General features: G+C 37.9%; 1 protein-coding gene across 2 annotated transcripts; it reads left to right on the top strand.

The window, feature by feature from the left end:
* Positions 1 to 1437: 1437 nt before the first annotated feature.
* On the top strand, positions 1438 to 14209 carry LOC121321923 (protein FAM160B1-like). Of its 2 annotated transcripts, XM_041261315.1 has the most exons (18): positions 1438 to 1705; positions 3329 to 3407; positions 3691 to 3860; positions 4897 to 5001; positions 5475 to 5597; positions 6020 to 6088; positions 6945 to 7232; positions 7695 to 7891; positions 9572 to 9686; positions 9784 to 9860; positions 10017 to 10209; positions 10998 to 11167; positions 11492 to 11632; positions 11724 to 11814; positions 12185 to 12328; positions 12758 to 12898; positions 13183 to 13286; positions 13560 to 14209. In XM_041261315.1, the coding sequence occupies exons 1-18, from the start codon at positions 1661 to 1663 to the stop codon at positions 13663 to 13665; spliced, it is 2358 nt and encodes a 785-aa protein (XP_041117249.1). In that variant the 5' UTR covers positions 1438 to 1660; the 3' UTR covers positions 13666 to 14209. The 2 variants fall into 2 exon arrangements, with proteins under 2 accessions (XP_041117249.1, XP_041117250.1); XM_041261316.1 differs by lacking the exon at positions 6020 to 6088.
* The last annotated feature ends 830 nt before the right edge of the window (positions 14210 to 15039 follow it).

The following is a 15039-nucleotide window of genomic DNA, read 5'->3' as shown; positions in this document are numbered from 1 at the left end:
AGCAAATACTGAACTATCTAATCAAAGATGATCACAACGAGCCTCTGTGGTACACGTCTACAGTACAGTATGTAGCAGTATCTGAAGGAAATTCAGCCTCTGGTTGTGCTTTCCTACTATTTGTGCAGCCGACTGTATAAACAGGAGCACATTTATTACTTTTGATTAGACACTGAAGCACATTCCACCAGCTCCAGACTGTTTACACTCGATTCAGAAAGAGCTCCTTGAGAACACTATGCTGAGTTGTGTGAATGTTGGGACCGTGAAGTTTAAGCATCATCATTGTGTGCAATGTGCAGTTACAGTGGTTTAAATGCACTCTTACCTCCAGTTAGGCTTCAGGTTAGCTGCACTGTCCCTGCCTATCAGAGCAATATAACTGCAGTGCAATTCAGGTTAGCTGCACTGTCCCTGCCCATCAGAGCAATATAACTGCAGTGCAATTCAGGTTAGCTGCACTGTCCCTGCCCATCAGAGCAATATAACTGCAGTGCAATTCAGGTTAGCTGCACTGTCCCTGCCCATCAGAGCAATATAACTGCAGTGCAATTCAGGTTAGCTGCACTGTCCCTGCCCATCAGAGCAATACAACTGCAGTGCAATTCAGGTTAGCTGCACTGTCCCTGCCCATCAGAGCAATATAACTGCAGTGCAATTCAGGTTAGCTGCACTGTCCCTGCCCATCAGAGCAATACAACTGCAGTGCAATTCAGGTTAGCTGCACTGTCCCTGCCTATCAGAGCAATATAACTGCAGTGCAATTCAGGTTAGCTGCACTGTCCCTGCCCATCAGAGAAATACAACTGCAGTGCAATTCAGGTTAGCTGCACTGTCCCTGCCTATCAGAGCAATATAAGTGCAGTGCAATTCCAATGCATCAGTTTTTGCTGTGGTGTGTTGTGAAGCCAGTAACCTTTCCTTATCCACGTGCCCTAAGCAATGCATGTTACCAAGCTATGGGGAGCCTAGCCAAGATCAACAGCTATCTTCAAATGGGACACCCTTCACATAGCACCTGCAAAAATTATGGCAACAAAAAATTATTTACAGCAACACTTGTGGGATTGTTTTGGCCATTTTTCCTCACTCAGACCCTTTACTTACTAAATATCTTTGTATCTAAATCAGACTTCTCCAATCCTGGTCCTGGAGGACCAGTTTCCCTCCTGGTTTTTGTTCCAACTGTACCCTAAATTACTTGATTGGACCAAGATTGGAGACCCCAGCTCTAAATAGATCATCGTCTCCTCTTTAAAAATATGCTATTGATTTTAATGAACAATCCTTCTCAGATGTTCAGTGGTACCCTAAATATGATTCATTTACTAACAATGCTGTTTACTCTTTGATGTGTCCAGTTATTTTCAATAGGTGGCAGTGAAGAATGTCTCTTCTCCTGGGGCCCTCTGGCGGTCAGTCGGTACGCATTACTTTCCAAGTGCCACGGTGTCTCAGCAGGCTTCAGTGTATGAGTGTGTTCGTCAGCACTGCTGCTGTGTGTCTTCTCGTTTATTATTGTATTGTTGTAATTTTTTTTTTCTTGTGATGAGTGTTGCTGTATGATACCTCCAATCTGGATCACGGCGGCACCAACAGGAAGAAGATTGAGGAATTCTCTAAATCTTCTCGTGAGAAACTGCTGCAGTCCAAAAACAAAATGTTTTCCAAATTCACCTCCATCCTCCAGCACGCAGTCGAGGCGGTAAGTTTGCACAGGATAGAAGCCGCAGAAGGAAGAGGATAAACGGCTAAGACTCGAATCGAGTCCGGGAGCAGTGGGCCTAAGGTGACAGTCTGGAGGACTGGTTAAAAAATAAATAATAAAAAAGAAACTAAAACATAAGAGATTTATTGGCATTTCTTCTGTGTGTGAAATTAATTATTTTTCACATGACGTAAACACGACGTCAAAAAAACCCCCTAGTAATAATGATGGTCGGCATAAAATAATTGTCTGTTGTTTTCCTCATATTTGCGTTACTCTTTAATTGCTGGCCATTTTTTGTTTGTGAATGTCATGGAACGAAAAATACTTAATAGAAATGTATATAACATTAAAAACACAATATGTTCTCTTGGAATATAAAGGCTGTATGTAATATATATATATTTTAATTAATAATGGAACGCATTAAAAAAGCAACTTTATGCATCGTTAAAATGGGAAATTATCCCTTAGAATTTTTTTTTTTTTTAACAAGCTTATTATTTTTTATTATTTGAATGGGAAATTAGTAATTGTTAAAGTCATGTCTTCATCCACACAGAACTTGCCTTTGCAATTTAGAAAATAACCAAACCCAATCGATATACAATAATAATACTGATTCCAGGCACAAACGCTTTCCAGCTCCCAAGGACTTTTTTGAGAATATTGGGGTCACCGGTATGTTACAGATTATATATGCGTATAGTTACTCTTGAATCTGATTTCTAGAATTCACATTGCCCCCAGTGAAGCTTCCTCACAATGAAGACCTCCTGAAACACAGTGATACTATAGGGCAGCAGGTGGACATATGGGGTGTTCCCTTCACTGTTTGTGAGGTGGGTTTCAAGGACTAGCCTTCAGCTGGGAAACTCAAAAAAGGGTCTGCAGAACTTGTGAATTTATTTCACTTTTCTTTGTTCTCCATAGAACCTTCTATAATTTACCTTTTGATTCTCTGTATTATGCCATAATACATGTATGGGGGCAAGGCTTGCTCTGTAATATTTATGTAATGATGATGATTATGCAACATTGTTGTTGTCAACCAAAGGTCAAGAAAAAGTGCAGATTGTAATTCTGCTTATGTAGTGATCTCGGTTCCCACAGGCAGGTGCATCACACAGGGCAAGGCAATCCACACGCAAACGGAGAGAGGATGGGAACCCAGGACCTCTCGCACTAAAGCATAGCGCTGATACCACTGTACAAAAGAGCCGGCTCCTTTGCAAGGAGCGTATGTCGGGCTTATGTCTTTGTATGTGATTACGTCACCTACCAGCCCTGCTGCTGCCTTCCCCCGTGCACGCTACATTTACAAGATTATGAATTGTGGTGTGAAGCAATACATATTGCATAGCACCGTTTATCATCAAAGAGTAGAATTAATCTCTATTTTTTCTTGACCTTTGGTTGACAACAGCAATTTTGCATCATCATTACAAAAATACATATTTAATTTTTTCTACAGTAGGTGAAAGTCACCAGTTGTATTTTTGCTGCACTATGGGAGTGATGTGTTTTCTTTCATTTCTTTTGGATTGTGTCATTTTAAAACACAGTTTTTCTCCCCCACAATGCATGTATTTGTAACACATGGTGTTCCTCTTCTTGCAGCTTGCTCCTTCACTTCCCTTGCAAGAGGATTTTGTGTATCACTGGAAGGCAATCACACATTACTATATAGAAACATCAGGTAAGGAGTTGACACCACCTTGTGCTTATGCCTTTTGTCTATTTAGGTTTATATATTTTTCTAACAGCCTATGATCTATTTGTTAACATTAAGTTAAAGCTGCTTTACAGAGTTTCCCCAAGTTGTTTTTTTAAGTAACAAACCCTATAATATATTTTTGTACCTTATCTTTATAGCAAAGGGGGCATCTGTTGAGGTTGGGTTATCCAATCCTGTACAGAGTTCATTGTAAGCGCAACAGGAAAATGTCTCGCTGAGATTAAGTGTTTGTTGTGTGCTCTAGATGATAAAGCCCCAGTGACAGACACAAACATCCCCTCCCATCTGGAGCAGATGCTCGACATCCTGATACAGGAGGAGAATGAGCGCGAGTCTGGAGAGACTGGGCCCTGCATGGAGTATTTACTGCATCACAAGATCCTGGAGACCCTCTACACGCTGGGCAAAGCTGATGTAAGATTCGCACCCAGCTGCCAAGCACTATGTCTCACTTACTGTCTTTATATGCTTCACAACTCAGCTTTGAGTGTTGGGGTTTGTACACACACAGTCAAAAGCAGAGAGGATTTATTAACCGATATACCGTACACACAATGGCGTGTCAGCCTTGCCTGTATGATCAGTAGTACACGCTGAGTTACTCTTGCATTGCACCACAAGGACCTTTCTCAGGATGTAGTGTTAAAATTTAGAAGTGACTTTAAAAATAATTTCCATCAAAGAAAGAGAAACTTATTTATTGTCATTAATATATATATATATATATATATATATATATATATATATATATATATATATATACAAACATAAACTTTACCAGGTGTGTAAAACCAAAAAAAATAAATAATAATAATAATAATTAGGGGATTATTTGTGAACAAACTAGGTAACTGTAGGGGGCAAAATCCACTAAAATGAAAACAAGGCATTTTAAAATGTTGTCAACAATAAAGAGTCCATCAGTAAAGTGCCTTTTTCTGCCGGTTTTGAAGTAACATAGCTGCTCTCAGGGTTGGGTAGAGAGTTATTTTCCCTGACGTGAACATGGCCCAGAGCCAGAGGCTCTTTTCAAGGTTTACAAGTACGTTTTTACAATCAACATTTGGATATTGTTTTCCACCTGATGGTTACAGTAAGTGTGCATGTATACAGAAGTCAATGAAGACCTCAGTATCTGTACGTACTGCACACTGCAGTTCCTGTAGAGGACAGTGTACTTTTCCTTTTGCATTGCTCAATAAATATGCAAAGTTAAGGCACACCTAGACTAGGGCTTGTAACTACTAATCATCACTGATTACATAGGAGCTTTTTATGTTTTCTAGTCTTGGTCTGTACAGGGGCTGCATTTTAATTGCATGAAGAGACACGGATGCTAAAATGCTGTTGATTTCTGCACCACGTTAATACAGCCTGATATAACATTTGGCAAACACTTCCTGTTTGGGAAATCTCATCTCATCGCTGAAAAACATTTTTTCTTTTTCAGTGTCCTCCTGGAATGAAGCAGCAGGTGCTGTCATTCTATACAAAACTGCTAGGAAGAATCCGTCAGCCCCTGCTTCCTCATATCAATGTGCACAGGCCAGTTCAGGTGAGCTGCTGTTAGGATGGTGACACTCATTTCATGTGTGTTGTTTTCTCACAATTAAAGCATAGAAAAGATTGCCATCAGCTGTGCTACCCAATCTAGATTGTAGCTACAGTACAGCTATTGTTAGGTACATACTAACTTTAAGTACCACTTTCTTTTAAAGAAATAATAGAAAATAATTATGTAATAATTAAAATAAAAGTATTCACTGAAGGTATTATGTTTGTTAACAAAGAAAACAAATACAACTTTGTGAGCAAGGGACCGGTATTTATATTTGTTTGAAAACTCGTTAATTCTGAGTTGTACACTGCTTCTAGTTGTCTAAAATAACTATCCTGTTGTGTTTTATTTTGTTTTTGTTTATAGTTTATGACACTTCAGGTTTTTTTTGTTTTTTTTTAGTGAATCGTTCATGATCTATCTAGTTTTATCACAGTTTCAATTTAAATTTTTTTTTTTTTTTTCTACAGAAACTTATCCGTCTTTGTGGAGAGGTTCTAACGGCTCCTACGGAGAATGAAGAAATCCAGTTTCTCTGTATAGTGTGTGCAAAGCTGAAGCAAGACCCTTACCTGGTCAACTTCTTCTTAGAGGTGTGGATACCTATGTTTGTTTTTGTTTTTTGTTTTTTTAAACCAGAAGCCCTCAAGTCTTTTAATGTCATAGCCCCTATGACTGGTATGTTCCACTATGTATTATTTTTATTTTTGTGTGAGTGAGCAGTGTAATGAAACACAAAACCAAAAAAAAAAAAGCCGGTGCCAACACAGTTAGTGTTGTGATGATGAAATTTATCCAGAAATTGGAAACTGCTGTTGCTTGGATTTAAAGGAGGAGATGAATTTAGTTAACCCTTTCTATTCACCAATTTGTTTGTCACTTTTTTTAAATATTTCATTTCAACACAAATGTTCAAGATGTAAACAGTTCCTTATGGACAATTCTAAGTCAGTGTTTGGAGCGGCTTGCGTTGGGGTCTCTGTGCTTGATGTTTCACTTCACCCTTGTTTGTTAGGTGAAGCAGGATCCTGTCCTGCATTCTTACAGAAGGCAGGTGATCAGCCAGGCTGCAGAAACTACATTGGTAATAACTTTTAAAATGAACCTGCGAATGCATAATTGAGCACTGCATATTGCTTTATTTCTAACATCCCATCCCTGTTTGCGCTGGTCTTGGCTAGGGGCCCACAGTATGGCTGTTGTGCTGATATGTTCCACTGTTTGTTATTTATTGCGGGGGATGTAAATTGGTTATGGGTAATTCAGTGACCCCTACTGGTCAGGTAGGGTTTGTTACCAGTCCTGTCAGAATCTTCCCAGGCTGGGCCTGTCATCCAGTGTTCAGTGGTAACATCCCTTGGTTTGGTTTGGCATGCGAGATAAGGCCTTACAGTGGGGACGGAGGTAACCTTTTGATCAGTTATTCTCGTGATCAGTATGCAGGTTCTATCCAGTTTGGACATTTCAAAATGAGGTAGAAAAATGAGATATAAATAGTAGCTGTTTGCTGTCATAGTTGTCCATTTTGGCTGATTGTAGAGTCAGAAATGAACGTAGGTGAGATGTAAGTTGGCTGATCAGAAGATATTTTTGTAAAGAGCAGTTTCCACATTTCATTTTTTTGTATGCATCCTTTCTGCACTTAATACTTCTGTGTGCCATTGTTTTTGTCAAAATGAGTACCTATCAATCAGTATTTCTAAATTAGCTTGTTTGAGTCCACTTTTGTTAGTTTACACTTTACAGTACAGATTCAATGTAATTTATGTAGGTGTTGCCAAAGTACAGTAGTTCCATATGTGTGTTGGTACATTGCTTTCTAGTGCCTACATTTTTGAAGCAGGTTCATGTTTTAGCAGCAGAACTAGGGGAAGAATAAAACTGACTGTTTTAGACCTATAATTAATTCCTGGAGTAATTATTAACCCTTCCTTTCTCAGAACAAGTCAAAGACAGGTGCAAGCGGGTCCTCCATCCCTGTTAGAGAAAGCGTATTGGGAAAACTCAAAGAACCCAGCGCTTCCTGCGCTTCTGATACTGGGCAGACTGAGGTCACTGGAGACCCTGGAGCAGCTACCAACAAAGAAACTGAGTTGACGCAACAGGCTGCCGAGGAGTCTGTCTCAGTGAACACGTTGAATATACCGTCGCAGAGCGAGACTGCTGCAAATCGTCCCAACCAGGACTACAATCTAGTCAATTCTTTGCTTAATCTAACAAAGAGCCCTGTAAGCGTTTAGAATATTTATATTGAAAGAAATAGTTTTTTAATTGTTTTGTTTTTTTTTTCATTCAAGGGGATATAATGTAAAGTCTTAAAGCATGAAAAGACTGTAGATTGTGCTTTTTGTGTTTAATCTTGGGGATGGAACAAAGCACGCTTGCAGTAATATTTTTCATCTTTTTTTTTTTTGTTTGTTTTTAGTATTAACACTTTTACTGCCGTGGGTATGTTCCAGTACCTATTTAATGTGTATTTTCTCAATGTCAAATATATTGGACGCTGGGCAGCATAGGGTTATTGACGGAATAATGTATCAGTGAATCTGATGTTGTTGCATTCTGTGCTGCATACCATCTGTACGGACAGTGGGCAGGGGGTGTCATGATGGATTTCTACAAGAGTAATACTTGTGTTGCTAATTAATTAATTTGTTTTTTTAAAACGGCAACTCTTGTGCTTTTTTCAGGATGGACGGATTGTAGTGAAAGCCTGTGAAGGTCTTATGCTGTTAGTTAGTTTGCCTGAGCCAGCAGCTGCCAAGTGCCTGACAGAGAACACTGCCCTGTGTGAGCTTCTTACAGAGAGGCTGACTGTGTTCTACAAAGCACTGCCGCAGTCAATGGATCCACTGGATATAGAGACCATCGAGTCAGTTAACTGGGGGTAGGCACGTTTCTGATATCTTCAGTTAATTGGATCACTGTGCACAGCTCGAATTGGCGAGAAATACAAATTTTTATATTGTGTGTGTATATAATACATTTTTTTTTAAATAGTCAAACCTGTATTAAGAGACCACTCAAGGGACAGTCTAATAGTAGCCTCTTAACACAGGTGATCTCTTAAAAGAGGGCCCATATCATCTTCTGTTTGTCTCTGACATGCTTTCCTGTAATTATGTATGTCTTACAGACACTGTAAAAGCCGGAAGATGTAATATGAACAAAGGGAAGCATGTAATTTAATAACATTCATTTAGATAATGCATTTACAAAACAAATTATTTTGTGAAAGTAATGAATGCTTGCCTGTCTCAGGTCACACAAAATGTTTTAAATCCTTTGCAAATTTCAATGCTTGTGCTGCCTTTCGGGTACGTGTTGATTCATTGCATCCTGAAACCGACGCCAGCATAAGATCTTTCTCTATTACCACGCACATTGTTTTCGTACTTGACTTAAATACTTAAGTATGGCTTGAATTTTTCGGTGTTTATTTTCCTTTTAACGTTTTGCCTTTAAGTCTTAAGCCGCTGCATCCTGATTATGAGAGCATTCTGTTAAATTAGCGGGAAAGAACAACACAAAACGGACACTTTGGATGCTATGTAGTTCCTAGGCAAGTGCGAGAACTAAATGCAAGTTAAAGTAGCATCTGGGGGAAGTGATTAATGTCATGGCTTGCTGTTGTGCTTGAATAATGAAGGTGGTGAAACAGAATCAGCAAGTCAGACAGGACAAGGTAAAAAGAAGCAACTTTGTTTAGTAATTAACAGTTTAATTAAGAGATTGAATAGACTCGGAACACGGTCATGTGAACAAAAATAAAAAAAAAAACTAAAACTTCAAGCCCTAGCTCTTTCCGTTTCAAAATGCTGTATCAGCTTCTTTCTAGTACCAAATTTTTCAGCAGTTTTTCTGTCACTTACTGTCTCTACAAGTTTAATAACTTTAATTCTGTCATCAAGGGAGGACCTGTTGTTTCTCCACGTTTTATCTCTTCCATTATAAGAGAGCATTGTTGTTTTATTGATTACGAATAAAAGACCTCTAAAATGGTTACCCTATTCCTTTGAATTTAGGACATACCATTTAAAACCATATTCTTCTTACAACAATAGCCCTGTATAAGGGTGCTTTTAATACAGGTTTGAGTCCATTGCTGGGTAAGAGAATTGTGTTCACTGTGTCACATTAGACAGGTGGTCGCTTAATACACTTAAATAAAAGTAGAAATATCATTGGGAGGAATTTAAAGTGGTCACTAAAAAAGGTAGTCGCATAAGCATATTTGACTCTGTGTGTGTGTGTGTGTGTGTGTATGTATATGTGTGTATATATATATGTGTGTGTGTGTATGTGTATATATATATATATATATAAATATACACACTGTGTGTGTATATATATATATGTGTGTGTGTGTGTGTGTATATATATATATATATATGTGTGTGTGTATATATATATATGTGTGTGTGTGTGTGTATATATATATATAAATAAATTCATTTATTTGCAAAATTTCCATACAAATCAGACATCTAAATGTACAAGTTGGCAGTTTTTACAAATAAATTAATTTTTTTTTAAGTTCTAAAGTAAAAGCTTGTCATTTCATTAGTTTGGATGCATACAGCGGCAAAGAAGACAGGACAGCATTCCCAGGAAAGCGAGCCCTCATCTCTTTCCTGTCTTGGTTGGATTACTGTGATCAGCTTATCAAAGAAGCACAGAAGGTATCCATACATTTTGCTTTAGAATAGTGTTTTTTAAATTAATTATAGCATTATTGTTGTACAGAGATTTTCTTTTTTTTGTGTTTGTATTTGGCAGACTGCTGCTGTAACACTTGCAAGATACGTGCGGGAGAGGTTCTTTGTTTCTGTCATGGAGCCACAGTTAATGCAGACGTAAGTTCCAAAGCAGACGTGTCATTTTTGCATTAAACGAAGCCTAATATCACTTCCACTATTTCTTAAGAGTGTGCTGACATTCTGATGCTTTTTTAGCGCAGTAAATAAATTTGCTTTCCCCATCAGATTTAAATGTTTGCATTTTTATTTCAGGTCTGAAATTGGAATTCTGACCTCGACAGCTCTGCTAAACCGTCTCATTCGCCAGGTCACGTCTGTAGCTTTGCTGCAGGAGACGGTTTACTTTATTTTGGGGGAACAGAGAGAGCCTGAAACACTGGCAGGCATTAATAGTTATCCTCTGAGGCACCGACTCATAGAGCATTGTGATCATCTTTCAGATGAGGTTTGGTATTTGTATAATTATGAAATATAGTAGACTTCACCATGTTAGATTAAAGATACTGCCTTCATCTTTACTTTTTTTTTTATTAATTTATATTTAAAAAATTTGGAGTCGGCAATTGTTTTGTTTGTTTTTTGTTTTTTTTTTTTAACCCCATTTTCTCCCCAATTTGAAATGCCCAATTTTGAGCCTGGCTTACCGCTGCAGCCCCCGCACTGACTCTGGAGAGACGAATACACTCGTCCTCTGAAACGTGTGTCGTCAACCATCCACTTCTTTTCAGTGTCCAGGCCCAACATGCAGCTACCTCAGAGCTACAGCGTTAGAGGATCACGTAGCTCTGGGCCGCTTGCAGGCTAGCCCGCACATACCCGGCCACTCTACAGGGGTCGCTGCTGCGCGGTGAGCCGAGGGCACCCTGGCCGACCTAAGCCCTCCCCACCCCAGGCGGTGCTCTGACAATTGTGTGCCACCCCCTGGGAACTCCCGTCCACGGCCGGCAGTGGAATAGCCTGGACCCGAACAGATGACCTCCATGCTATAGGTCGCATCCTGCAATCCAGGCATAGTGCCTTTACTGGATGCGCCACTCTGGAGCTCCCAGAACCTTTTCTTTTGATCCTTTTCAAAAGACATTTATCATTTATTAGTTTCTTTTAGTAATTTGTAAAATGAAGCCATGCTTTTCATATAAATGCATATTGTGATGGAATATAGATACATGCAAAATAACTGTAATATTTAAGGAATTATGGGTGGTTAAAGGTATATTTTTCTTTTGTTTATAGATCAGTATAATGACCCTAAGAATGTTTGAGCACCTCTTACAAAAACCCAGTGAGCACATCATTTACAACCTGGTCCTCAGGAACTTGGAGGAGAGAAACTACAACGAATACAAACCTCCTTGTCAAGAAGACAAAGATGTGGTGGAAAACGGACAAATAGCTGGAGCCATGTAGGGTTTTAATACTGCTTTTACACACGCTGGAGCAGTGTAGAGTTTTAATGCTACTTTTACACACGCTTGCACCTTTACATTGATCAGCTGATGTTTTACTTGAGTATTTGCAGTTCCTAGTCTTTAGAGAGGTAGAATGAACACCCTGGTTCTCTTGCCTAGCTCCTGCAATCCTACACAGGCTTGGACTGTGATTTTAAACACTCCAGATATAAGTTGATTTGTAGAAATTGAGTACCCACTGTTCTCAGCCCCAGTATATTAGTTTCCTTGTCTTGTTTTATGTGTTGTAATCTTTTGTTAAATTTCTTTTTTTTTTAGAGACCTAGAGGAAGATCCTCTTTTTACAGACCTTTCACCTAGCAACAGATTATCGGCTGATTGGCTGAGTGCATCCCCGCCTCAAACTCCAGACCACACAAAATCCGATGGCAAGACAGAGGTTCATAAAATTGTAAATAGGTATGGCAATGTTTTTATAAAAAAAGGCATAGTGTTTTTTAAATATATATATGTTTGTGGGAAAATAATAATAATGTGCATCTTCCTGTAGCTTCCTTTGTTTAGTCCCCGATGAAGCAAAATCTTCATATCATGTGGAAGGCACAGGTTATGATACCTACCTCAGAGATGCACATAGACAGGTAAAGTTTTAGTTTTTTATGCACTGTTCAGTATTGTTTTTAACTGTTTGAAAACTACATTGGAGTAAATTAAAAACTGTCGGCCATCACATAAAGCATAGCCACACAGAGTAATGCTACAGTGACGTGGATACGTTCATGTAAAATAATTTATTTTATGCAATAATCTCTTTTGCTGCATAGCCTTCATCCCGAATAATGAACAAACTAAATATGCAACTAACTAACTGAAAAAACATAGTGTTCTACTAGATTGATGTAGGTTCTTAGAAGCCTGTTTATACAAAATGTAAAATAAGTGTTTGAAATTGAGTCTGAACTTTGCCATTTTTAATGCACAGTGTTGTTGGCTTTGTATGTCATTTTGTAGTTCTGTGAATTCTGTGCTTTCTGTACGAGGTGGGAGTGGCCAGGAGCACCGAAGACGTTTGAAAATTGTCATTTGGAAGCTGCTTTCTTTGAGGGGCATTTCCTTAAAGTTCTTTTTGACCGGATGGGTAGGATTCTTGATCAGGTACGAAACAAAATAACTACAGTAACTGCAAACTGGTAAAAGGTTTAAAAAAACTGGTTTAATTAAAGATGAGATTTTTTTTTTATTTTTTTTTTTAAATGCTACATTTGAGTTTGTAGATTCATCTCGCACCCAATTTTGTCCCCTTCAGTGATTGTGTGTACAATTGTACCATGTTAAGCTTCTATGTTTTTTTTTTTTTTTTTATGGCAGTGCGACTTCTCGAACTTCATTCAACAAACTGTTTTAAAAATTCTAAAAATGTAATTTAAAATTTGACCAAAGGGGTTATATTAAGCGGTAGAATGTACCTATACATATACAGATAATTCCTTTCTGCCCTTTTGATAGATACTGTTTTATTTTAATAATTACACTTCTACATTGTATAATGAATTAATATCATCCATATGTTTTTGTTTTTTTCAGCCTTATGATGTGAATTTACAAGTGACTTCAGTGTTGTCGAAATTGTCCATGTTTCCCCACCCTCACATGCACGAATACTTATTAGATCCTTACATCAACTTAGCTCCAGGCTGTCGGTCTCTCTTCTCTGTGATTGTCAGGGTAAGTAATTGAACTGGACTGAAAGTTCACACTCCTTTATCTGCTGCATTCCATTCCTTATTAGTGAAGATCTAGCATTTTGGGAGAAGTAGGTGCTCAGGTTAAATGATGTAAATGTTTGTATTTATATATATTCAGGTGTGGACTTGGTATGTGGCGCTCAATGCTGTTGTAATTTCAGGGCAAGCCCAAAACAAGGATATGTCCCTCCTGAGTATTTGGCAAATAAGTGATTTACTAGGTTGGATATATATATTTCGTATTTTTATTCCTGCTATTTTCAGGTGGTTGGAGACCTTATGTTAAGAATCCAGCGCATCCCAGATTTTACCCCTAAACTTCTGCAGGTCAGAAAGCGATTGCTGGGACTGGACCCTGAAGATGCAGTGTAAGTTTTATATATGCTAAGGTTACTGAGTGGAAGTTCTATATGCGAGGGTTACTGAGCTTCACCCACAATGCAATGCTTTTACCACGAATGTTGTCTGGCCTAGGTCCCAGAAAACACCCACTGCAAAAGCAATAATAAAGTCACAGTATGTTTTTAATGATAGTTTTGATGAACTGTTCTTGTTTGATGGGAATTTACAGCACGTTGGTATTATTAGCACGCATTGTTAATTGTCATCAGCCTAAAAAATATTTTTGTTTTGTTTTGCAGCATTGACCACAGTACCTTGTTGGAGGGTGTGATTGTCCTGGAGGAGTTTTGTAAGGAGTTGGCAGCAATAGCATTTGTTAAATTTCATGCATCAACAACGCCATAGTGGACATTGTATTGCACACTGTGAATGTCACATACTTAAAACAAGACAATTTGGAAGCTCAGCAGATGTGCTACAGTGAGTTGTTGGGAGAGCAGAACTTCATTCTTTAACAAAAATCCATCATTTTTCACGACTGCTAACCATGACATGCCACCAGTTAACAACCTGGCTTTGATTCACTGATTCTTTAGTTGTCACATCTTTTTGCCGAATGGTCATGTTCTTAGTCCTACAACTGCTAAACCAAAAGCTAAATTATGAGCCTGTGAAGATCTTATAGGATAAAGGGAACTGGTTTCAAAATAATTGGAAAGTCTTGGACCAAGAACAGAAGATTTCACAACAATACAAGCCAAGCTGTCTTTTTTACATTTTATTTTACATTTTATTTTACAACATTTTTCTTAAACATGGGTCTACGTGCAAAAACTGCCTCTGTTCTTAACAGTGCTATTTAAACAAAGCTAGGTGATTTCTGTTTTAGTATTTTTAGTGCAGCTATTTTAGCGTTATACCCAAAAATGAATCTGGACAGAAGTGTAAATACAGGAACACAACTTGTAGACCAAAACTGATGACGGACTTCACAAACGATGCGTAAAATACACATTTTGCGTAAATAAGGTAATAGTAAGATTGAATTCAGACTGAATACCCAAACAATTGGTAGAAAAACCATTAGTCCATTTTAATTTTAACCTTTGTTGTTGCTATTTAATGTATCTGCTTTACAGCCCAGTATGTTTGTAAATGTCACGAGGAAAAAACTAGAGTACAGTGGTGCAAGCCACTTGTAAACCCTCAGAGATTTTACATGAAAAACACTGGTATAGATTTTAATCTCACCAAAATGGATTTTATATTTACATATATTCAGAGAAAAACTTTATTACTTCGTACGTTTGCACTTTTTATGCTTTATTAGCCCCATTTTATATTTAAAAAAAAAAAGTGTGATTGTTGAATAGTACATTATGTGTTCCAGGTTGTAGTGTTAGTTTTTTTTTTTTGTGCTAAAAACAGTGTTTTCTATTTAGCTTGGGCTGTTACTTTGTTTAACCATTGTGTTGTCATCTGTGCCTTTGGAATGGGCATGAGTTTAGATATTATATTACATTTCTATAGGATTGTTTCTTTTTATAAGGGATTAATTGATACAACTTTGTGAACAATGTACAGATAGAATTTTAGCAGATTTTTTTTTTTTTTTTAATGTAAACAATTTAAATGAAACTCCTCAATCAGGAATCACTAAACTTTGGTTCATGTTTTAACACAAATCTGGGTCTCATCATGTTAAATGAAGACTTCATATCCAGTGATGATAATGTTAAGTACTGTATGTTTATCGTAACACTTAACCAAGCAGGGTTT

Source organism: Polyodon spathula, chromosome 10 (assembly GCF_017654505.1).
Source record: "Polyodon spathula isolate WHYD16114869_AA chromosome 10, ASM1765450v1, whole genome shotgun sequence".
Classification (NCBI taxonomy): Eukaryota; Metazoa; Chordata; class Actinopteri; order Acipenseriformes; family Polyodontidae; genus Polyodon; species Polyodon spathula.
The sequence above is the reverse complement of the archived record's forward strand: the minus strand, read 5'-3'. Positions and strand labels throughout refer to the sequence as shown.

Bases quoted from the DNA above. Each gene is read 5' to 3' on its own strand.
- LOC121321923 (XM_041261315.1), top strand. From the start codon at position 1,661: ATGTTTTCCAAATTCACCTCCATCCTCCAGCACGCAGTCGAGGCG. The intron at 5,002-5,474 runs GTGAGCTGCTGT...TTTTTTCTACAG, and splicing joins ATGTGCACAGGCCAGTTCAG to AAACTTATCCGTCTTTGTGG. The intron at 7,233-7,694 runs GTAAGCGTTTAG...TGCTTTTTTCAG, and splicing joins TTAATCTAACAAAGAGCCCT to GATGGACGGATTGTAGTGAA.